The sequence below is a fragment of the Saccoglossus kowalevskii genome, chromosome 9 (genome assembly GCF_978046115.1).
Source record: "Saccoglossus kowalevskii chromosome 9, keSacKowa6.1, whole genome shotgun sequence".
In the NCBI taxonomy this organism is placed as follows: Eukaryota; Metazoa; Hemichordata; class Enteropneusta; family Harrimaniidae; genus Saccoglossus; species Saccoglossus kowalevskii.
In genome coordinates, this window is record NC_140649.1 from 20,675,311 (window position 1) to 20,700,308 (window position 24,998).

General features: G+C 33.7%; 3 protein-coding genes across 4 annotated transcripts; 2 read left to right on the forward strand and 1 right to left on the reverse strand.

Annotated features, from left to right (window-relative positions):
• On the forward strand, positions 1-5,932 carry LOC100370329 (protein FAM32A-like). 2 transcript variants are annotated; one of them, XM_002741174.4, is made up of 4 exons: positions 1-380; positions 4,030-4,192; positions 5,029-5,082; positions 5,326-5,932. In XM_002741174.4, the coding sequence occupies exons 1-4, from the start codon at positions 313-315 to the stop codon at positions 5,392-5,394; spliced, it is 354 nt and encodes a 117-aa protein (XP_002741220.1). In that variant the 5' UTR covers positions 1-312; the 3' UTR covers positions 5,395-5,932. The 2 variants fall into 2 exon arrangements, with proteins under 2 accessions (XP_002741220.1, XP_085359415.1); XM_085503289.1 differs by having other exon boundaries at positions 295-380; positions 3,996-4,192.
• Positions 5,933-7,005: 1,073 nt separating this feature from the next.
• On the reverse strand, positions 7,006-11,498 carry LOC102801739 (uncharacterized). The gene is made up of 4 exons (XM_006824608.3): positions 11,369-11,498; positions 9,876-10,043; positions 8,904-9,098; positions 7,006-8,283 (listed from the first exon to the last, which is right to left on the reverse strand). The coding sequence occupies exons 2-4, from the start codon at positions 10,024-10,026 to the stop codon at positions 8,162-8,164; spliced, it is 468 nt and encodes a 155-aa protein (XP_006824671.1). The 5' UTR covers positions 10,027-10,043; positions 11,369-11,498; the 3' UTR covers positions 7,006-8,161.
• A 71-nt stretch (positions 11,499-11,569) lies between these two features.
• Positions 11,570-24,391, forward strand: LOC100370480 (AP-1 complex subunit mu-1). The gene is made up of 10 exons (XM_002741175.4): positions 11,570-11,733; positions 13,722-13,878; positions 16,431-16,498; positions 17,790-17,920; positions 18,618-18,762; positions 19,134-19,260; positions 19,719-19,861; positions 21,279-21,509; positions 22,218-22,343; positions 22,821-24,391. Exons 1-10 carry the CDS (start codon positions 11,692-11,694, stop codon positions 22,917-22,919), a joined length of 1,269 nt encoding a protein of 422 aa, XP_002741221.1. The 5' UTR covers positions 11,570-11,691; the 3' UTR covers positions 22,920-24,391.
• Positions 24,392-24,998: the final 607 nt, after the last annotated feature.

Consider the following 24,998-nt stretch of genomic DNA (forward strand, 5'->3'; position numbering starts at 1 on the left):
ACGGAGCCCACGGTGCTTCATTGGGTAGCACGAGGTATGTAATTGGTGTGAAAAACACAAAGAGCGGATACAAAGTGTGGAGCGCACTTTTTTGAAAGGGGCCGAGGTCGGACGAGAAAACAATAGAGCGCGAATCCCCAATACAATAGCGTGCGGATCGAAAAAACAGAAGACTGACTTGCAAAAAAAAAAAAAAAAAAGACTGGCTTTTCGTTCAAAACCACATATAATACATGTACTACAACAGTTCGCAAGACTCAACAAGGACGCCACCTACGGTCACAGCATGAGATGTTTTCTTCATCATAAACAATGTCTGCCTACACGTCTGCTGGAGGTTCTCTGAAATTAAAGGGTGTACAGGAATCTGGCATCAAGAAGTAAGTATTTACGACATGAATTTATATCCTAAGCAAACATCAGAGATGTAGAGCGACACTGGAGTCGTTTTATCTAAATTATACAGTGTCAGTCAATAACAACAAGTTCAACAAACATGGCTCCTTTCGCGACTCGGTCAAACGGTCCCAAACAAAAGAAGTTTTATGCACAAATGGTAATATAAAAGACGTACGCGAAATGTTCCCTGATATTCCAAGTCGTAGTGAATGCCATTTCACTTTATGAATCACATGTTGAGTATGCTAGAAGGCTCGAAAGGTAACGTTGTAAAAATCTGTATTTTCCGGTTACGTCATCGTATAAATTAGCTGCAGTTCTGCAGTATTTCGTTCGTCGTGGTGTTAACGCGAAACCAGGGAAACACCACGGCGAACGAAATAACTGACAGCGAAACCAAACGAGCTAATATGACGAAGGCATTTCTTTTGCTCTCTCATGCCATGGAGCTTTCCCGTTTTTTAGCTCCATACTGATACTAGTTTACTACCTGTCCTTGTAATGTGATAATACTTTACTTGACTATTATCTCTAGCTGTCTTGGCAAGTTATTCAATAGTATTCTAAATATTAGGCTGACATCATTTTTAGACTCTAATAACATTCTTTCCGGTCAACAGTTCGGATTTAGGCATGATTGTCGAACTACAGACAATCTTTTCATACTAAAAACCCTGGTAAATAAATATCTCTACAGTGGTAAGTCAGAGTGCGCCAATAAACAAAATAACACAAATATTAAAAAATCAAAAAAATTATATGCCTGCTTTATTGACCTTAGAAAGGCCTTTGACAGTGTCTGGCATGATGGTCTATTCAAAAAATTAATCAAATATGGTATAACAGGAAAAATGTATAAAACTATCAAAAACATGTACAGTAAAGTAAAATATAAAGTTAAATGTAAAGAAGGCTTAACAAAACAATTTCAGTCCAATATTGGTGTTAAACAGGGATGTAATCTTAGTCCAACTCTCTTCAATCTTTTTTTAAATGACCTGCCCACTATTTTCAATCCTAATACCTGTGATCCTCCTTATTTAGAAAACTCGCATGTCAGCTGTCTACTCTATGCCGATGATATTGTGATACTTTCTAAAACTAAACAGGGATTACAGACATGTCTTGATAGTTTGGCATTGTATGCTAAAACGTGGAAGCTCTCTGTCAACACTGACAAAACCAAAATTTTAATTTTCAATAAATCAAACAGACGTTTGAATAATGATACATTTTTTCTTGGAGGTATCAAACTTGATACAGTTAAATCTTATAACTATCTGGGACTAGTCATTAGTGCCAATGGTAAATTTAAGGATGGCCTAAAAAACCTTAAACGTAAGGCTCAAAAAGCTCTGTTTTCAATGAAAGCAAAGCTTGGCTCAATACAAAACATAAGTATAAAAGTTTCAATTTCCCTTTTTGACAAACTCATCAGACCTATCCTCATTTATGGTTGTGATGTTTGGGGTGATGAGTTCTCCACTAAATCACCTATTGAAGACGTTCAATTAAGTTATTGTCGGTATCTACTGGGGGTGTCACAACACACACCAATTATGGCCATGTATAGCGAGTTAGGCAGATACCCCCTAGACGTATTTATAAAAAAACAAATAATTAAATATTACAGTCGGGCCATGAATTCTAATAATGCGTTACTCAAGGAAGCTTTTGTGGTTAACCAAAACATTAAAAGTAAATGGTATCTAGAAGTGACATCATTATTAAACAATATCCAACAATATCATTCAGTTAACAACTGTGATAAATTAACCTCGGCACAAATGAAACAAATTGATTTGGGCATCAAGGATTTATTTCTAACAAGATGGAAAGGTGAGGTCCATAATGATAACCGCACCAAAGCAAATGAGAAAAACAAACTAAGAACATATCGGCTAATCAAATCAGATTTAAAACTTGAGCCATATTTAGTCAAGCTAAAAAACTTTGAACTGCGTAGTGTGCTTACCAAATTCCGTCTTAGTGACCATAGTCTCAAAATTGAAATGGGTCGTCATAAAAAAATCCCATTAAACAACAGGGTTTGTGACATGTGTAACAAAGGTCTAATTGAGGATGAAATGCATTTTCTGCTGGAATGCAACAAATATAATGAGTTGCGTGCCAAACTGTTCAATAAAGCTAAGGATATGATCCCAGCATTTGAAAATAAACCTGCAGAGAAAAAATTCATGAAATTGTTACAGAATGAAAACATTATTATACCAGTAGCACAGTTCATAAGTAAAAGCTTTGAAGTCAGGAAGCAGGGTCTTACTTGACATCTTAATGCCTGCTGTCAATTTTGTAATTTTATATTAGATTGTATTTAGAGATATTGTATTATTTAGTAATTTAGTGATTGTATTTGTTATTTAGTATATTGTGTTTTTGTTTTGTTTTTTTATATATATATTTCTCCTTGTACTTTGTGACCATTTTCTTTCCCTCCGTTGATTGTGTAAGAGTCAATAAGTAAATAAATAAATAAATCATCTGATTACAAGGTTTCGCAGAAGCACAATGAACCGATCCACCAACTACAACTAGGTTTAAGCTGTTCAATAAACGAAAAACATTGATCTTTCTAAAACACATGACGAATAGAAGGGGCCAACCGGTCAACGTTGTTAATAGTGTTCCAATTTGTGATCTCTGACAGAGTACCTCAAATTTAAGTGCCATATTCACAAATAATAATGTCAATATGCCACTATGGAAAATATATATGTTTTTTTTTTCGGTTGTAAAAACTAGAATATGAAGGGAACAATGAATCGATCGTTTCAATAGAATTCTCTGCTATCTATAGAGACTATGCTTTGCGGAACGCCATACCCAGCGCAGTCTAAGAACAGCGGGTAATTCACAGCTTAGACAATAGTCATTTCCAGACCCGAGATAGAAAGACTGTGTCTACGCTAAGCAACTTTCCCCCACGCTAACAAAAAAATCTTTTGTCATCTACTGACTTCCTGTTCCGGCCTGTCTTTCTGAATCACACAAAATTGTGCATGATTCTGTAAAATTCATAGATCTGATAGGAAGCACCCTTAAAACATGTATCCAAACAGAGTTTTACTATTCTTGGCGGCAGAGCTTATGTCACAGAACCTTCTTCTATGTTGCTAAGGCGCATACCTGCCATACCACTGTACCATGTATTTCTATGGGGTCTGTACGAGCTGCTATGGAACGACAATCGGAGAGCTGGTGAAAATAGTCGAAGAAACAGCATAAACTCAACTTTGAAGTAATACTGAGCAACCAAATTTATATATGCTGCACATATAGGGGTAATCTAGTTACAGTGTTCAGGAGAGTTTCAACAACCATCCCAAAATACAGTTTTGTGAGAGTTTTCGGCCTTTGAATTCACTGTGATGGTTGCCAGGCGGTGAAAATGCCTGGATGTCCGCCCGAGAATATGGCGATGGAAATAAAACAAAATCATTGCCTGAGACAATGGTTATTTTTGACATCTGCCAAGTACAATCCGCAAGACCACTATGATAAAAAAAAACATAATGTTTTTATATATCAATCATAAAAATATGGGTACTGGTAATTTTAAATTTTAAATGTATAAGTTAAAATGGATTTACTGATGATTGCTCTACTCAGGAAAAAGAAAAAGAAGAATAAAAATAAGAAGATTTTAGACAACATTACGATACCAGATAGTTTAGAAGACAGACCAGATAAGACAGAAAGAGTTCCAGAGAAATCACCAATTGACCGACGCACACCAGCACAGAAAGCATTTGCTAAAGTACAGGAGAAGAGAGTAAGCAAACATTAATGCATACGTGTTGTACTAATTGGAGGTGTACTAACTGTAAACTGTAATTAGATTTGTGTGATTCTTAAAGAATTGTAAGTGAGATCATTGATCAGAGAGAAGAATTGAAATAAAATTTTATTCCATGTATAACCTTGTTTCTCATCTGCGTGAGACTTCGGTACTTTGATCGTGATACTCCCACGAAAATGCAACTTGGGTTTGTTTTGCGGCGGGCGGGGAAAAAAATGAAGATAAAAATAAGTTTTTTTTAACAATTTTTTGCCCTCGCAAGTCGCCGGGCACGAGAAATTACGCTGAAATAACATTTTATTTTTATTTCATTTTCGGCTCCTGTTCATTCGGCGGGTTTGCGAAACAAGAGATAATAAAAGTCTGGCCTAAGAATGTTCATGCTTTATTGATTCTATGGCATTTTGTCAGGAATTGTTTTCCGAAAGTCTAAGAAATTTTTCAGACTCTTAAAACTCTGGTAAATTAGTCTCTTGTACAATTAAAGCGATTTACTGTATATTTTCAAGTGAAACAATGATTGAATGTTGTAATTTGCATTTAATTATCATAGCATAATTTTTTTCACCAAATTTTGAGTGCAAAACTTTGCACAGTTTTATGATTTTTTTTTTCATAATTTCTTCATCAGTTTGGGTCCAAATTGGCAAAAATTCATATCACAATTTTTGGAAAATATAAAACAAAAATGATGGGGGTTATAGGAAAGGTGACTTTGAAATAATCCACACACCTCATGAGTTTGGGGTTAATTATGGCAGTTTGTTCGTAACTTCTCAAAAGTAATTTATATTTTTTTTTTTCTATAGCAAGCTGAGAAGATTTTAAACAAAGCCTCAATGACTCACAAAGATAGAGTAGCTGTAAGTATATACAGTAATACCAAATAAGGTAATACTCGTTGCTATGACAAAATTGGAAGCCTTACCTTTTGAAAAAGTGAGTGAAAAATAGCTCACCTAAAAGCACTGAGGTGAATATTATAGGAGTAATTTCAATGTGTTGAGACATTTTGTATGTATTTTTGTTAACTCTCTTTGACAAAATTTTGCATAATCTCGTCTGTAGCTTGCAGTATTATAACCTTGCGTATATTTCTTCAACAGGGTTTTAATCAACATCTTGACAAGTTAACGGAGCATTACGATATTCCCAAAGTTAGTTGGACCAAGTAAACTGATGAGAAACAAGAGAATATTTCATCTGAATTCCTACGCTTTACATCCTATTATCACAGATGGAGTCATGGACTATGTTTGTTTTTTTCTATAAAGAATCTGTGACTTAAAACACTGTTCTCTAAATACCGGTACTCTGAAATGTTCATGTGACCCACGGTTACTCTTTTTTTAGTAACTGTATGTGACCATATTCATAACAATGTTCTAATAGTTAAGTGGAGAGCCAGAAAGTCCTGTAAGTCAATCTGGTAATTGTCTTAGAAGATGATCTTCAAATATGATCCAGCTATATGCAGATACATGATTGTTTTTATCATCCTTCCACGTGAAAATAAGATTTGGTTACCATGACAACTAATATGGGCTGATTACCTTCAACCACTGATGTTGTGGACCAATTTCATTAAATCATCATTGATATAATCTTGTCATTTGATCAGTGTATTTTAAAGTAGGAAAAATCTTTTATGTATTACCGGTACGTTTTGTGATATTTTAAATAAAGCTTTGAAAAACGTATTTAAACTGAAAATGCTTGTACTGGTACTACTTTCTCTAAATAGCTATTCTCCCTACATATACATACAACAAAATTTGAATGAACAGTGTAGACAAGTCAGTTAACTCAAATATTTTTTCTAAAATTTGCTAAAAAAGCAGATGCATTTTGTAACTTTGTTGTTAAATGGATAACGTGATAGAGTATCTCATGAACAATGTTGAAATGTACATTTCATTGTTTGTACTTCTACATAGTGTGTACTTGGATCTTCAAAATATCTTTCCATAGTTCAATATTACAGCAACTCATTACAGTACCGGTAATTGGTTAAAAAAAAAAAATTCAGTTTTACCAATGATGATTTTTGCCATACTTGCACTTAAGACTGTTTCCAATCAAGAAGATAAATCATCATTCCAATTTTAAAATAATTACCAAAATACAAATTTTCAGATTTAAACATTATCACATCTATTTGTAAGAAAATCTAGCCTTAACCTTTTCACCATGTCTTCATTACAAAATAATCTTATTCATAGTCTGCACTTTCCTTCAGAAGATTGGGACAAAAATAGCCAATTTTTTGGAGTGAAAATTGACTTAAATTTTGACTGTTGGCTCTAAAATTAGGGTTCCTTTCCAGAAACATCGAAGAATATATGAAAGTGCAGACAAATTTGGGCAAGAAAGTCTGGAGGTGAAAAGGTTAAAATATTGAGCAGTGTGAAGCTAAAACGATGCCATCTTATAGATCAAACGCATAATCTAAAAATGTTTCGATGACAGTTAATTAGTTCGCAATATTTTACTTTAATATTTCCCTACTGTTAGGGTTAGATTAAAATACCGAGAATAAAACATGCACTTTGATAAAGCAGTTAAAGGGGCACCTTCCAGTTAAGCCAAATCCCACAACAAATTTACTTTCTGGATTAAAATAACAATGGATAACAACCTAAACAATAGTGTCCCATGATTCTTTGGTGCAATCCATGGGATTGAGCAGTTCCCCTTTAAGTCTTGTTCTGCATTTTCAAAACTGCCACTGAGGGCAGTGTTTTAGTTGGCTGTTGAATAAAAAAAAAAAGTGACGTGACAATCAATTGTATACAATTTATGATTTATTAATATCAATACAAAATTTACACACATAATTTTGAAACACACTACAATGTTCATGTAGCTTGCATAATGAGTTGGAATACTTATACACACTAAAACGGAAAACTTAATAAACCTGAAGTGATCCTATTCATGTTAGCTCAGCAAACCATAACCATAGTATATATTTCACGTACACAACTTTACAACAGCAATAAAGCGTATAAAAAGCACATTTTGATTGAAGATTGCAATTCACCTGCTTAAACATAAAATATTTGCTTTAACATATTCTGAATTCAAAGATTAAAATAAACTCACATGTTTAACACGTTAGAAGCACATTAATATATAGTATAAAACTTGCATGTTAAAGTCGCATTCATAATTTGTGAAACATCACTCCCAAAAAAAGCTAAACACATGAAATTATGTACTTTTGGTTAAACAATATATTAAAAGTAGATATCCTGCCTTCACCTTTTCAGATATTTCATTTTGAAATTATTGGAGGGTCTTGTCCTTTAGACAAACGTACCTACAATGTAACTGATCTTTAAGTTCAAACCAAGTGAGTATCTTTTGTTTAAAAATCTATTTTTTAATAATTTCTCACTATCCATCCAAAATATCAACATTTTATGTTGTATATATTGGACCTTGCACACCTAAAATACCATCACAACAAAAGTTGCTGTAAAAGAGCTGCTGTAAATGTATTAACAATTCACTTGTTTTTTAATTTTGCTATTTTCACTAAATTCACTACCGGTAGAATCAATCCATGTGAACATGTTAAAATAACAATAGAACTCATTAGTTCACTGGCAAAACTAATGAGTATGCTCAAAATATCAAAGTAGTATGAAAATAAATGGTTATACAGTATGTACATGTAACTGTATTTGCTTAATTAGATTGTATTACAGTGTGTTTCTACATAGACCTATATCTTTTAGAGGCTCTATGGTTTCTATGGGAGAAAATAATTATAATTATTATAATTATTCAGTATACAACACACAATTTTTGGTTTATATGTGCTGCTTCTAATAGAGCAAATACAGTAATATGATAATCACTAAGTAAAACTATACTTGAATTGTGGTTTCAAATCATTTTTGCTTATGAAGTATTCCTAAATTTGAACCGTATATATTAAATGTTTTCTAGAACAGTCTTTATTTCTATGAACGTCTGTAAATTCGTAAATAATAAGGATCTTGCAATGTATAGCCGCCGTTGATCACCATCGTATCGCCACAAATTGACCACGTACCCTGTGAAAGAAAACCAAATATTATTGTTGCTTGTTGAAAATCTCCAACATGTGAAATAATTTGGACTATGGAGTAGATTCAGAATGTTACAGTTTGTAAGTTCAATCAATAATCAATCAGTATCTGCAACAATGTTACACATAAAGGAGGTATTTTACCAATTTTTCATTATTTTAGTTATCTTACATTATTTAGAATTTTAATGATTTTGTATTATTTAGTAATTTAGTGATTGTATTTTGTTATTTAGCATATTGTTTTCTTTATTTTTTTCTTGTACCTTGTGACTATTTCCTTTTCCTTTGGGATTGTGTAAGAGTCGATAAGTAAATAAGTAAGTAAATATGCGAATAAGTAAATCAATCAATCAATATATAAATAAATAAAAAAAATAAAAAAAAAAAATAAATAAATAAATAATGTACATCATGTGACACTGTTCTGCTCTCAATACTCGCTCAACACAACAATATCCTAGATAGTTTTGATATTCTACCAGATGCAGTGGAGCTTGAGTAAAAGCATCAGAACAATCCTGAAAGCAAATATGTTAAATTTTTAATTCTGATTTTGTTCCTGGTTCTGAGACAGTGCAGTATGTGATACTGATATGTGCTTACCATTTTCTGACTTAACATAAGTCCCCATCTCATCTCCTATGAAATATGAACCCTGATTAAAACTGATTTGTTCCATGGAGTTTGTGTTAAGTAGGATATCATCTTGTAGCGGTAGATACAGGGTCTCTTCTTTGTTCTTCACATCCTCTGAATGGAAAACTGCAGAACCACCTTTCAGGGGAATAAACTTCCTGCCTGAATTAAACAAAATTAAAAAGTCAAGAATAAATGTGCAGGTTTATAGCAGTGATCTATTTAACAGTGAGTAACAATGTCTATTGCAAAATGCTGTCAAATTACTAATCATAAAAATAACAGTCTACATTAAACTTACATTCCCACCTTGTAAGGAAAACACAGTTCACTGATTATTGTGATCACTATGAAAAATTATGAAATCAGTTGGTATGGCAACAAATTCTGAAATATTGAAGTACTGAGGCAAACGTGTGTACACCAAATAAAAACTATTAGACAGGTAATAGGATAGCAATAGGATACCTTCCCAATCACCGAATTTGCAAGAGACGTATGCAAATTAGGTACTTTTGGCTGTAATTTATCTTCATGAAATAAGCAAAGTTCAGTAATAAAATGACTAATTTTTCCTGGGTTAAAATTTTGCTGATTTACCATTTCAGACATATTCAATGGCTTTTAAATTCTGGTTTTTATCATTTAGATAATGTGTTCTATGCTAAATTTTACATATTCACTGGGTTTTAATTTAGCACATTTTCCAGTCAGCAAAATTAAAACCCAGTGAATAATTAAACCTTTTACAGTAACAGAAAATATGTGTATTCCAAATTCCGTAATGAGGGGAAGATCTCTTATTACTGGCTCAGGGTCTAATATGTTTTATTGTAATCATGCTTCTGAACTCCATTAATAGATTCTGTTGTGTAAGATTTCTAATTAAGTGTGCAAAATCCAAGCATATGAAGAAGAATAATAATAATATATATTCACCTCTGAAATGAGACAGTGGGGTATTGTTACTGGTCCAGCTGTCTGTCTCATCCTCAGCAGTTCGTTTTCTCTTGATGGAATTATTTCTGACTCCATTCAAACAGTGTTCATAATGAGGAATATCAGAGGAAGCACAGGCCATCATTTCCATGGTAACACTTACAGCATCTGAAAATCAGATTACTACCGTAGTATTCAAATTGTTGGTGTGTTAATATGAAACTGACTGGTAATACAAGCTGATTCTAGTGTTGCCATGGTAACAGGAGGACTGACTCAAAAACAAAATTTTAGGAACACACTCAAGCAAATTTTGATGAAATATGTCCAGGATTGTGACTCAAAGATTTGTACGAGCATGCATTTTGTGCGAAGCTACGACCAAACAGTTGTTGGCCATCATGGCAATAGTAGGACAGAACTATTTTTCATTTCAAATTTGTCTACTTTTTGAGACTGTGGTGCTGATGGTTTAGTCAATTTTCGGACCATTGAACTCTCGGGTCAATCAAACCAAATGGCATGGACATGCATCATACACAGCGAATGATGCATGTCTGGGTGAAATTGGAGCATTTCCATTGATAACTGAAGTGAAAATTAATATGATTAAGTTCTGGTCCCATGTCACAGACAAGTCACAAAATAATTATACAAAAGACTTTGTCAAAAGCACAATGGTTAACATCAGCCAAGAATATCTTGAAAGATGCAGACCTCTAAAAGATCACAACTATCACACCAAAATATTAAGGAAATTAGCAGCACTATAGAGAATATGACAAATGAAAAAACAAAACTGAGAACATACATTAAATTTAAAATGAATTACAATCTGGAAAATTGTTTTGGATGATAATCAAAGAATATCAATGGCCAGAATCAGGATAAAGTAGTCATAATCTAGCCATTGAAAAAGGCAGACATACCAATTCAAAAACCCCATTAGAAAATAGAATTTGTAAACAATGCCCATTACAGGAAGTTGACATCAAACAGATAGAAATGATTTTATTTCCAGTATTTTATTCCCCAAAGAATTACCAAACAGCAAAAATTCACATATTAAATGAAAAGTAATGACAGAAATATAATTAAACTTTTAGGGGAATTTCTACTTAAATCATTGCTATTATTTTAATCACTTATATATTTATTGCTGTAAACCAATAAAAAATGTGTACTTCTAAAGATGCAATAAAGTTATTATTATTATGGAGCTTTGTGATTTAATCAATCGTGGTACCAAGCAACACGTTTCACGTGTTTAGTTTACATGCTATTGTCGTATATCTTGAAGATCGTACGCAACCTTGTAATACTGTTCTGTGCCACCAGCGTTGTCGCTCGAAGAAGGCAAAGGAGAACAGCGATAAATAGTTTTACATACGGTACTGCCCTTCAATGCTTGGGCGAATCGACCCGGGAATCGACACTCAACAGACGAAGCAGCTGCTGAGATTGAAACAGCGTTGCTGGAACTATTTTCTTACCTTACTTAGTATAACCAGGTTCAAAAAATTATAATATCCGTAATTCCAGCAAAACCTTTATCAAACTGAATAGCACTGGGTTGAAAACCAACACAGGACAATTTGTTTTCAAAAAGAAGGACGTTCAAAAGTTACGCCGGTCAGAGGTCAAAGGCTGATTTTATGTCACAGAACATGCGCAAAGTGTTCTCTTTCAGGCCGCCATATTTTCCTAATTTCCGGAAACGTTGCACCGAACACGATTTGTAGGCGTAAAAAATATTCGGTTACAAAGAAACGACATATTTACTGTTCCCTTGTTTGTTCATCGTCGGAATAATAACATGTCTCTCTCTGCGGTGTTTATACTTGATATGAAGGGAAAGGTAAGTAATATCATTTATTTATTTTTAAATCAATAAAAAAATAGTGTATATACCGGGTGTAATTTGGAAATCGCAGTGAGGTAGCCATCCCCCCTCGACTCTGTGACTTTTAATTCTATTTGGAGATTTTTAAACGATTTTAATTTCAACTGGTGCTAAATCTCCGCCGTGGATTAATTTAAATTTTCTCAGTCTTGATCATTTCTTACACATTTTTGGAAGTATTTAGTGGTTTACTACATTTCTAAACAAAAACATATCCAATATACATATTTAACGAATATCCCAAAAGTTAAAATGTTTATAGTTTTAATATTTTGTACACCAATCGTGTGACAGTAGAGCACGATGCTAATAAATAAAGTCTCTAAAGCAATAAAATTTTTTGCAAAATCAAAGGTTTTCTTATTTAGTTACTGTTTCTAATCTGACAATGTGCACTGCTTTTTATTTTATTATTACACTTTTTTTTTACCCACCAAATAAAAAGAATCCCTGCTCATTCTCGCAGTGTATTTTGTTCTGACTGGTTTTAACTAATGCACACATTAATTATTATATTACATTTTCTGAATAGTTATTATCGACTGATAAATATTACAGCTGTTCTGAGAATTATTCGGAACTTTGCAAAACACTTGGGTCTTTTCCAATCTAGACTTGATGGCGCCGTTGTATTGGCATGCCCACGATTGGAATCATTCCATTATCTTACAAGATGCGGGTAAAACGCTGTTTTCAAAACGACACGCGTTTGTTACTATATATTAACAGGTTATATGTTGTATATGCATTCAAAGTCTTATTTTAAATTGTTATAACCATCTGAGTCCACCTGACATAGCGCAATTTACAAAACAACTCCCGAGTGTTGAGTAACCCCAAGTATTAATGGAATCGCCGTTGGTGGGAAGGCTCAAAGTAAAGTTTCTTAGCTGCTGCAGTTTCGTGACAGTTTTGAGCCGAACTAAAAGTTGTTTTTACATTACTGGTGTATTATGTATCAAATTCAGATTTTATACCGAGGTGGGAGAGTACGTCAGGGATACACAGACGGAAAACTCGATTATAACGCTTTGATGGACTTTGTCAAATCAAAAGTGCCCTCCTTGATCGAATCACTTTTACAACTGCAGTTTGAAAATGACGGGGTATAACGACCGTTATTATGTCCAATGCAATTCACCAAGCCGACAACCCCTATGAAATAGTAATCCCAAACCACGCGCTCGTCACTCAAGTGGCGCTGATAAGTCTAGATTGGGCAAAGACCAAAGTGTTTTGCAAAGTTGGAAGTCATTTTGCTAACTGACTGTCCGAATAATTCTCAGAACGACTGTAATAGTGTTCACCACCATGTGTTTGGGTCCCAGAGCTCAAGGGGGTGCTGTTGACAGCAGGGTGTCGCATGCACCTCATGAACATGAACTACTGCTTTTAGCACTGAAATTTGAGAGTAGCTTAACTATTTATTGGTCAGAAACAGGTAGATGTAGCTCCCAGTCTGCTCTTTTCATCACAAATTCACAAATAGTTTTATTTATAGGCTGCACTTTCCATCAGAAGATTGGAACAAAAATTGCCAACTTTTGAATAAAAACTGAAAAGTTACTCAAATTGTGTCTGATGGCTCCATAATTAGCATTCATTTCCAGAAATATTGAAGAATATAAGAAAAAATGGATGGTGGTGAACAGGTTGAACCCATAGCATGCTGCAATGGTTTTAGCGACTTTGATTTTACTCTGGAAATTTGTTGTCACTGACCTCCTATTGAGCAGAACATTTTTATTTACTATCTACCAGTTATATTCAAAATTGATAGTGTTCTGACTACATAGAAACCATTAAAGATGGAGACATGTGGTCAAAAATATACCCCACAAACGCGCCTCCCAGTTTGTTTATTCTGTCTGTTTATCCCCCCATTTTTCAACCATTGCATAATTACTAAATCTTAATATATTATCATTACATTGTTTCTGCAGGTCTTGATTTCCCGTAATTACCGTGGTGATGTGGACATGTCAGTTATTGATAAATTTATGCCTATTTTGATGGACATGGAGGAAGAAGGCCAGGTATCCCCAATTGTTGTACATGGGGAAACAACATTTATGTTTATACAATACAACAACTTATACTGTATCCTTACATTGTTATTTAATACTGGTAGTTATGCTTCTGCACATGCACCTTCTTTGATAATGAACTGTTACAGCATCCCAAAACCCAGTGTTCATCCCAGCCCTTTTAACTATTCAATATGGACAAGAGAGTATAATTTTAGTGTTGTTGTTTGATTCTGAACACTGTATTGTAGCTCACATCTGAGTGCTGTAAATACTTTATTAGTCCCTGCTTGGACGAAGTCCGAAAACGGGGACTTATAATTTGGTCTCCGTCCGTGTGTCCGTCCAGAGTCATATCTCAGAATCCCTTGGACCAATTCCGTTCATTCTTTGTATGTGTCTAGTACTTTATGTGGGACATATGCACATGCAGTGGTTTAGCGATTCGATTCAAAATAGCCGACTGGCAGCCATCTTGTTTTTTGAAAATGTTGTATTTTGGACATGCTTTGTCAGTTTTCATTCAAACTTGGTACATAGATTATACATGTTAGGATACATGTTCATGACGATTTATTTCACAATTGGATCAAAGATGGCCGACTGGCAGCCATCTTGTTTTTTGAAAATGTTGTATTTTAGACATGCTTTGTCAGTTTTCATTCAAATTTAGTACATAGAACATACATGTTAGGATACATGTCCCTGGCCGTCCGTGAGTTCCTGAGTCTGTCCGTCCATCCGTCCGTGTGTCCGTCCGTCTGTCCCTCTGTCCAGAGTCATATTTCAGAATCCTGTGGACTGATCCCATTCATTCTTTGCATGTGCCTAGTACCTTATGTGGGGCATATGCACATGCCGTGGTTTCGTAATTCAATTCAAAATGGCCGACTGGCAGCCTTCTTGTTTTCTGAAAATGTTGTATTTTGGACATGCTTTGTCAGTTGTCATTCAAACTTGGTTCATAGATTATACATATTAGGATACATGTCCATGACGATTTATTTCGCAATTGGATCAAAGATTGTCCACTGGCAGGCATCTTGTTGTTTTTTTATGCGGTATCTTGGACGTGCTCTGTCAGTTTTCATTCAAATTTCGCACATACATGTACTTTATACATGTTAGGATGCATGTCTATGACAATTTGTTTCAAAATCTGGTAAAGGATGGCCGATTGACAGCCATCTGAATTTTTGGCCTTACTACTATATTTCCACAATTTATGTACCATTTTCATTTGTATTTGGCATACATCATACATATCAAGTGTGTTTCATAATCAGATCAAAGATATCCGAATAATGGCTGTTTTTATTTTTGGCCATATTACTACTACACGGAACACGTGTTTTGATGTAAATAAACAATCTGTTGTATACGCCACTTGGAACTCAAGTTTCAAGGACACGCTCGCGACAACCCCTCCACTTTAATATGACGAGCACAAAGAGAACTTTGAAAAATTTAATGGGACTGTGTCATTTTTAATGACTTGTTCTAGCAGGAAATTAATTTTCGCCGAAAAGCCTTTTTGGGTGTTTTGCATTTTGGAATTTATTTTCACTGGTTTAAAACGTAGATGTAAAATATATGAAAAAAGGTATAATTGTTGGATTTCAAAGTAGTACTTTACAGTATTGTGAGTAATGAGATTCTCTAATATGCATATGCACTGGTTGTTTTGGTATTTACAATAACAATTCCTGCATATGCATATTAGTGGTTTTGATTTATAATCTATATGTGTTCAGATAAATCATAGTCTGATTTGATCTACAATATGGATTTTTATTTCGAATAACAATATTAAAAAAATATTTGTTTTTGTTCATATTCCACGTTTTAAAGCACGGAAGTTTTATCATGATTGGTCACTGAACTGCCATGCTTGAAATGTCAAAACAAGTATTTATATGTTAATTATATCTATTGTTACAACACATATATATGCAAATCAGATTATATTATTATGCAAATTCACTATCATGCTTTGGAATGGGGAAATCCCTATGAACCAATTATATTCAATACATAATTCATTTATCAATATAGAGTATAGAAAATTATCTACGGCCACAAAGTTCAAAATACCTTTTAACAGGGGTTAAAATTGAGGCCTGTCTCAGACAGGCAGATTTTAGATGGGACACGTAAACGTACAAAAGTTTTATTAACTGTCCAAATGGGATAGTCCAAAGTTGTTAATATTCAAAATGATGATGACCCAATAATTAAAATTATATGTAAATAATATGTCTTAATTTATTTTGTTAAGGACAGGTACTTTATTAATTGGAACAGCTACTTTATTCTCCAATCTGTCAGGCAATTATATTTTTAATTTCAACCTCTGCTTTGATTTCTGTATCATTCTTGTGACAGATTACAGATTTCTGACAACTCAAACTCAAAAGATGATATGGCAAAAAGATGTTTAGACATTTTAACATGCATTACCTTTGACTAATCTGAATACATGTAGTTATTTTAAACAAAATCTACCAAATTGCTTTTGATTGTATGATATCCAAGTGGTAGTATGTCTGCTAGTAAACAAGTAGTTGTTGTGATTCAAGATGGCTGACAATACCATCTAGTACTTTCCTTAATGCTTATATACAGTGGTGTCAACAACCAGAAAGAATGCTAATGTCTGCATGGTGTTTACAATTTTACACAAACTTGTAGAAGTAAGTCTTTTTTTGTCTTTTTTATTATGTAATTAACAATGTTCACTAAAATTGAACATCAAGAGGTAGAGATGCATTGTTGACATAGTCAGATATCAGCAGAAACTTTTATTTTCATCTGATAAGAGATTTTGTATGATATTATCAGTGTTTTATTCAATGGTCTTTCTTGAATAATATAAAGTAGTGTTTAGACAGACAGTTAAAAGTCAGTTTGCAATATGAACATGCTTCTTCATGATAACATGATAATTCTTAGCATTCCTACCTCAGACACATAATTCCATATTTGTTCAGTAATAGAGTAGTGTGGAATAGAATATAGTACCATAGAGAATATAGTAGAATATGGTATCAAATAGAATAGAGAATGTAGTTGAAGAATGTAGAATGAAGTGGAATATAATCTAGTACAAAATAAAATATACCATGGTATGAAATAGAATGGAGAATATAGTAGAACAACATATACTGGTAAGGGACGACGTCAAAAGATCGATGTCGGATAAAAAACTTAATTCCTTTAGTTTTTTTCCAAACCCCCCTACCCCCCACTGAAACTTAATTGATAAATATTGGTCATGGCGTCAGACTACATTCACCATTAAATACAAATTGATAATCGGACAGTAGTATTGCATAGCAGTTGGCTGTCGGGTGGATGTAAAAAGATTTTACAAATGCACCTCATTTGACGCACAGATTTACACTCGAACCAAACCATTTTTCTGTTTTTTACCTTTTTCGGTTATTTCTGTCAATGATTGGATAGAAAAAAAAACGAACTACAAATACTCCAAGATTTTTTTGACTTCATTAAAAAATAAAATCGTTTTTGTAGGATGGAAACTTTTTGAGGTCAAAACCCCCCACCCCCAAACTAAAGGAAATAATTTTTTTATCCGACATCGATCTTTTGATGTTGTCCCTAATAAAGAATACAGTAGAACAAAATAGAATAGAATAGAGTAGAACTTTATGGAAAATATAATAGAACAGGTTGACACTTTATTAGACACCTTGTGCTTGGTTTATAAAAGTAAAGCAATAAAACTAAAACATTATTACTGTAAAATAATTTATTTTAGCTGGAATTAATTTTCGCTGAAAAGAGTGTTTTGTATGGAATTTATTTTCACTGATTTTTGGCGAGTTGAATCTAAAATATGAAAGAAAAAAGGTATATATTCGCTGGATTTTATTTTCACTGAATCACCCCTTAATTCCAAGTATTTCACAGTATATATCTCTAGATTATTTTTCATTGCCAACACGTTTTTATACTTTACAGGTATTTCTTGAATATTTTAAAGAACTAGAAGAGGAAAGTATTCGTGATAATTTTGTTCTTATTTATGAATTATTGGATGAGTTGATTGATTTTGGGTATCCACAGACAACTGACAGTAAAATATTACAAGAGTAAGTATCGTTATAATGAATTTGAAACAAGCAATGTTATTGGAGATGAAATGTTTGTTTTCAGTCTCTGTGGAGTCGTTTTAAAAATTGTATCCTTAATTTACTACCAATTGTGCTGAATTCACTGTATACAAGACATGTAGCTAATAATCTTTTCACCCTTGAGCACCGGAGTGAATATTTCTCATTGATGTAGAATTGTTTTCCAGGAAAAAACAAAAACAATCGGTAATTTATTCCACGTACTGTAAAATCTGTATCACAAGGCACATCCCTAATAGAAGTCGCACCCATTCCTTTTGAGAATAAAAAATTCATCATTTCTCATACATGTATGTGTAGATGCTCTAATAGAAACCACATCCCCTCTGTTGCATTGTACCATTTTAATAGAAGCCACGATTTCTAATACAGATTTCACAGTAGGTAGTTGTTTTAACCTGCTATTTTTTAAATCACTGTTTGTCACTTCTCACAAAATAAACCTGCCCAGCATTTTGCGTAATGTAGCTTGTTTGTTTTGCAAAACAGTATCTCGTAGTTCAATAATTGCTGTTTCATTCACAGCAAGTGACCCTGTTTCAGTTGTATCAACAATTCATATGTATTGAATATTACACATAATGAAAATCTATCATCAAATAAGCATGTGAATTAATATGTTGTGAAAACGTGTATTATTTCTTTGTTATTTTAGATATATAACCCAGGAGGGTCAAAGGTTAGAAATAGCACCTAGACCACCAATGGCGGTCACTAATGCTGTATCGTGGCGTTCAGAGGGAATCAAATACAGGAAAAACGAAGTCTTCTTAGATGTGGTTGAATCTGTTAATTTATTGGTAAGTTACTGTATTTTCCATAGCAGCCCTACTAGTATGAGCAATAATTTATAGATGTCATATAACATGTTTTCTCTAGTGTGTACAAAAAGTAGCTATAATGCGTTTCTTCAACTCTGTATATCATCATCACTGGGTGACTTGTGTTTTGTGTCTCTTGTTGCTAGGCAACCATACATGTGGTCATGATGATCTTGTGAGTAAAGAGTTGCTACTGTTTTTCTGGCCATCATGAATATTCACTTTCATGCAGAAATTTTAGTGTTTCTGCTTTCGTTTTGTACCGAATATATTCATTTTGTAGTACCGATAACTGTATCCAATGGGGTTTGTTTTATGTTATTTGTGACGTCTTGATGTGTTTATTGTAGGTGAGTGCTAATGGCAATGTGTTACGTAGTGAGATAGTTGGTGCAGTCAAGATGAGAGTGTTCCTCAGTGGTATGCCGGAACTCAGACTAGGACTCAATGATAAAATATTATTTGAAAACACAGGAAGTAAGTAATAACTGATGTGCTAGGATTTGCATCGTTCCATATTTGGAATTTGCATTTCCTAATATGGTAGGATGCAAATACCCAGTGCAATACCGGCACACTGTAACTTATGGCATTGCAGTGACAGATGTATAATAATTAGACACTGTGTCACACACACGAAGATTGCTTAATTGAACCTACATAATGTGGCAACATTAAAATTGTTAAGTCAATGTGCTTAACACATTCATTATTGTTACACTAATAGATGGTTGAAACAAATGAGTACACTGAGCTCAAAGTTTGTCTTTTTGTACAAATTGGTCTCCATGTCCATTGATTACATGATATGTAGCATAGCAGTGTATGCTGCCAATGACATATTGAGTTAAATTTGTGTGGCACCCAGCAATGTGTGAACTCTTTCACTTTGATGTCATTGATCGATGACATTTCCATTACCTATATCATTACAGGGACTAAGAGTAAATCAGTGGAGCTGGAAGATGTCAAGTTTCACCAATGTGTACGGTTATCAAGATTTGAAAATGATAGAACGATTTCTTTTATTCCACCTGATGGTGAATTTGAGTTAATGTCATATAGACTGAACACGCATGTAAGTATTTGCTTTATTCCACTCCCACCATGGATTGTCTTACCCAATGCATTGATTTCTAGAATACCCAGTATACCTGAATAACTGAAAGGTGCTTACATGAATGAATGGCAGGTATTAATAAAAAATTAATGGTTATTGTGTATTTTATTGCCATCTGGGTTTTATTTTCTCTTATTTGACTGATAGCTTAATGTACTAATTTAAAACCTAGTGAATAAGTGCAACAATAGAATATATTGTTTCTTCACAAAAAATGTGAATTTAAAACCCAATGCAACTTCAAACCAGGTAAATTTAAACTCGGTGAATATTTCCCCCCATAAAGTATGATTCAGGTTACATATCATAAGGGCAAAACAATTTCTACCAGATTGTGTAGAAAGAGGTTGTACCTTGTGAATGAATTATCAATGTAAGTTGTCACATTTGTGGTTTTCATATATGCTCGAAGGCCATTCCTTTTGAAGCCCATATACAATACAGAAACCTTACTTCAACTCATGGAAGCATGTTAACCATATTAAACAAATTAAATACTCAATGTGTAAATGCATGTACAGTCAAACCTATATATAGCGATCACCCTCATTCATTCATTAAAATGTTTTTGTAGATGGGTGGTCTTCATAAGAGGTCGGATTTTTTTTTTATGGACCGCCAACTTGTACATTTTACAAAACATGTTCAAAAGTATATGTGTAAGAATTGTTGAAAGGGTCGGCACATAAGGGACTACGTCAAAAGATCGATGTCGGATAAAAAACTTATTTCCTTTAGTTTGGGGTGGGGGGTTTTGACCTCAAAAAGTTTCCATCCGACAAAAACAATTTTATTTTTTAATGAAGTCAAAAAAATCTTGGAATATTTGTAGTTCGTTTTTTTTTCTATCCAATCATGGACAGAAATAACCGAAAAGGGAAAAAAAAACAGAAAAATGGTTTGGTTCGAGTGTAAATCTGTGCGTCAAATGAAGTGCATTTGTAAAATCTGTTTACACCCACCCGACAGCCAACTGCTAAATATGCAATACTACTGTCCGATTATCAATTTGTATTTAATGGTGAATGTAGTCTGACGCCATGACCAATATTTATCAATTAAGTTTCAGTGGGGGTAGGGGGGTTTGGAAAAAACTAAAGGAATTAAGTTTTTTATCCGACATCAATCTTTTGACGTCGTCCCTAAGACATGTGATTTTTTATGCACAATTGATCATATGCTATGCCTTGGGAGTGTCTAAAAGTGGTCACTGGAGGCCGGTGATCTTTATATAGGGTTCCCTAGCAAAGGTTTGACTGCAATACTAACAAAACAAATCTAGTATTATATACCGGTTCAATGCCAAAAACTTATTCTTCTAATTTTGAATTACAGCATGAGAGATCATTGAATGTAACTTTTTTTTTTCTTTTAGGTAAAACCACTGATTTGGATTGAATCTGTTATAGAGCGTCATTCACATAGCAGGGTAGAATACATGATTAAAGCTAAAAGTCAATTCAAGCGACGTTCCACTGCAAATAACGTAGAGATCATCATACCAGTACCAAGCGATGCTGATTCACCTAAATTTAAAACCACAATTGGTAGTTGTAAATATATTCCAGAGATGAGTGCAGTTCTTTGGAATGTCAAGTCATTCCCTGTAAGTAATTGCTAATCTGTAGTATCTACCTCCATTGATGTATTTATTGTCATGGGAATTTTCTGACTGCACAACCAAAAAATTTGGTTTATGTTGTTTCAACATCACAGAAATGCTCCGTCATTAGAGTGTGATTTGTGGATAAGATGTACTTTATTTGCTCTGTTAGGCCAGACTTATTTTATTCCTTGTTTCACGAGTTTTTTTAAGGCAATTTTTTCGAGGAGGGCGAAAAAAAAAAAAAATTAATTCTTTTTTTTCCCCATTAGATTTGTGTGGTTCCCAAAGAATTGTAAGTGAGATCATTGATTGGAGAGAAGAAATGAAATAACATTTTATTCCATGTATAACCTTGTTCCTCATCTGCGTGAGACTTCGGTACTTTGATCATGATAGTCCCATGAAAATGCAACTTGGATTTGTTATGCGGCGGGTGGTAAAAAAATAAAGATTAAAATAATATTTTTTAGCATTTTTTACGAGAAATTACGCTGAAATAAAATTATATTTTTATTTCATTTTCGGCTCTTGTTCATTCGGCGGGTTCGCGAAACAAGTGATAATAAAAGTCTGGCCTTAGGAGCACCTATCCAATAGTACATGCCATCCAACAGTTGCATTTATTGTATAATTGATTATTGAAATTTTTATTATGACCCAAGCATGAATGGCCATTCTAACGTTACCTTGGTTTGTTTTGTTCTACAGGGAGGTAAAGAATATCTGATGAGAGCACATTTTAGTTTACCCAGTGTCGAAGCTGAGAAAAAGGAAGGGACACCCCCTATTCAATGTCGATTTGAAATTCCATATTTCACTACCTCTGGTATTCAGGTAAGTTACTTAAAGGGACATATGCCATAAATGACGATCTTCTACATTGTTCTGTATACAAGGGATATTTACATAAAACTAATGTAGGATCTTGTTTGTGTTGACCCATATATATAAGTTGCCTTGTACAATATTGTTTTGTTTCATTCAAACTGGCTGTCTGACCAGCTGTAATCGGTGACTTCAAAACCAACTTCCATACTGTCATTTCTGTCTGATTAGTAGTACCTTACACCCAAAAGCCACTACTTTTGATCATCCCCTTCTCTCCAAAATTGTTGTTACCGGTACTTTTTAAAACGGTTTAAAAATCTGCACAAATAAAATAAAAATGTTCACTAAATAGTTTCTATAACCCAATCTTTATGCTCTTCTTGGCAGAAGATAATTTACAATATAAATACCAGTTTTTATACCAGTTACAGCGCCCTCACAAGTATGTTCCAATTCATACATTTGTTTATTAATTGCTTCCAGGTTCGCTATTTGAAGATTATTGAGAAGTCGGGCTACCAAGCATTGCCGTGGGTACGGTACATAACACAGAATGGGGACTATCAAATTAGAACTCATTAAACATGTAAACATACAAAACATATCTTTCCACACAGTGTACGTCTGCGGCCAACAGTTGCATTGCCGAAACGTTTTTTTAGTACAAACATTCGAAAATCAAGATGACATTAATTATGGTTCATAGAGATGCCTTCTACTGTTTAGCACCTTTGCTGTAAGTACTCACCTGTACAGGATACTTCACATGATAATAAACTCTGTCGCCCCTACTTTATTTTTGGTATGGCCCAGTGCCACTTAATATAGCATGGGTGAATCTATTCTAGTCCCAGAATTGAGGGGAGAGTAGGTTACATTTTTTGACAGGTTATTTTTGCATCGTCCTGATACCAAGAGTAGAATTCAGTTAATGAATGATTGTGTGTCGCACAAAAAACTCAGTCTTGTTCAGTGTATTTAAGTTATCTGCCTTTATATTTGTATTCGTTCAATACTCTGTAAGTTGTATCCTTATTGCCCAAAAGAATATCACAGTAATTTTGTACCAGTTAGCGAAAAATTTTTGTTGCCAAAAGCTGTTTAGTTTTAATGTAAAAAAAAATGTCTTTTCTATGCAGAGGTACATGTACTACCATACTAGAAGTACTGTAAAATGACTAATTTTCGCTGGGTTTAAATTTCGCTGATTTACCATTTCAGGAATATTTAGAGGGTTTTAAATTCACCGTTTTATCATTTCGATAATGTGTTCTATGCTAAATTTGGGTTTTAATTTAGCGCATTTTCCAGTCAGCGAAATAAGCAAAATTAAAACCCAGTGAATAATTAACCCCTTTACAGTATTTGTCGTCTAATGCTTTGCAACTTTGACAACTTTTCCATTATACATGTAAAACAAATGTCCACTCTTTGTCGCAGAGTTTGTGTACTTTGTATATCATGAATTAAAGTTGTACTCCAAAATCATACATAGAACTTTATTGAATTACTGCAGCCTGCTGTACTTTAGAGCAAAAGCAGATCTTTGGAACCAATATTCAATAGCGCTAGCAAAAGAAAAGTTCAAATGTATTAAAATTTGAACGTTTATTTTACCCAGTATACATTTTCCACAATTCACACATGATTCAGATTCCCAAATATTTTACACCAATGAAGCTCTATGGTTGCTCACAGAGTGAAACTTATTTGTGATAACAAAGCAAACATGGCCATGCGTGGCACACACAAACTTACCAGTGAACCATGAATAAAAATGTAGCTTCTGAAATTTTCATCTTCATTTTCCCCCTGTTCGTGTGAAAAACCCATCAATGTCATTCAAAACTGATTATAATTATCTATGTGAAAGCGTTTTTCAAAAACACATTTTACTGCTTATTTGACACTGTGATGTTGTAATATTTTATTGATAAGAACAAGAATTAAGAAATTTGAATATATGTATGCTGTTGGTTATGGATTGCATTGAAAAAAAAAACATAACATAGTAAAAAAAAGTTTAATAGTCAATAAAAATATACAGTATAATACTTCACTGTGTGTTTCATCCAATCTTGATTTGATATTTAATAATGTAAATCCCCCCTCTCCTCTACACCACACTTATAGTTGTTCAAAAATGTAGATGTGCTTTTAAATGAAATCTCGCAACTAAGTGAAGGTAACTTTGTTACTCATCTTCTGATCACTGCACATACTTGTTCTCACCTTTAGAGTAATTTTATCCAAACCATTCTGGGACAACTGTTAAGCCTTCACACTATCTTTTCCTTAAATCCGCATTTCCAAACTGTAAATGTGTTTTCCTTATCTATACACCACATTTAAATCGTCCAATACAAGCTGCATGTACTTTATTACTATTTGTATGTGGTGAAACTTGTCTAAAATAGACTGTACAATACAATTGTTTGTATTGTTTTAAATACATTCATATGCAATTCAAAGAAGGCGCAACTAAACATGTGGTCGTTTATACATATGATATGCAATGTTTCAATAATACGAGTAGTACGAATACTAAATGCCACATGCCTTGTACATGTACATACCACATAAATTTGATCATAGTGGTTGCAACCAATTGTGTACGTTTAGAGAAAATCCACCACCGGCACATTTGTAATTGATTTATTG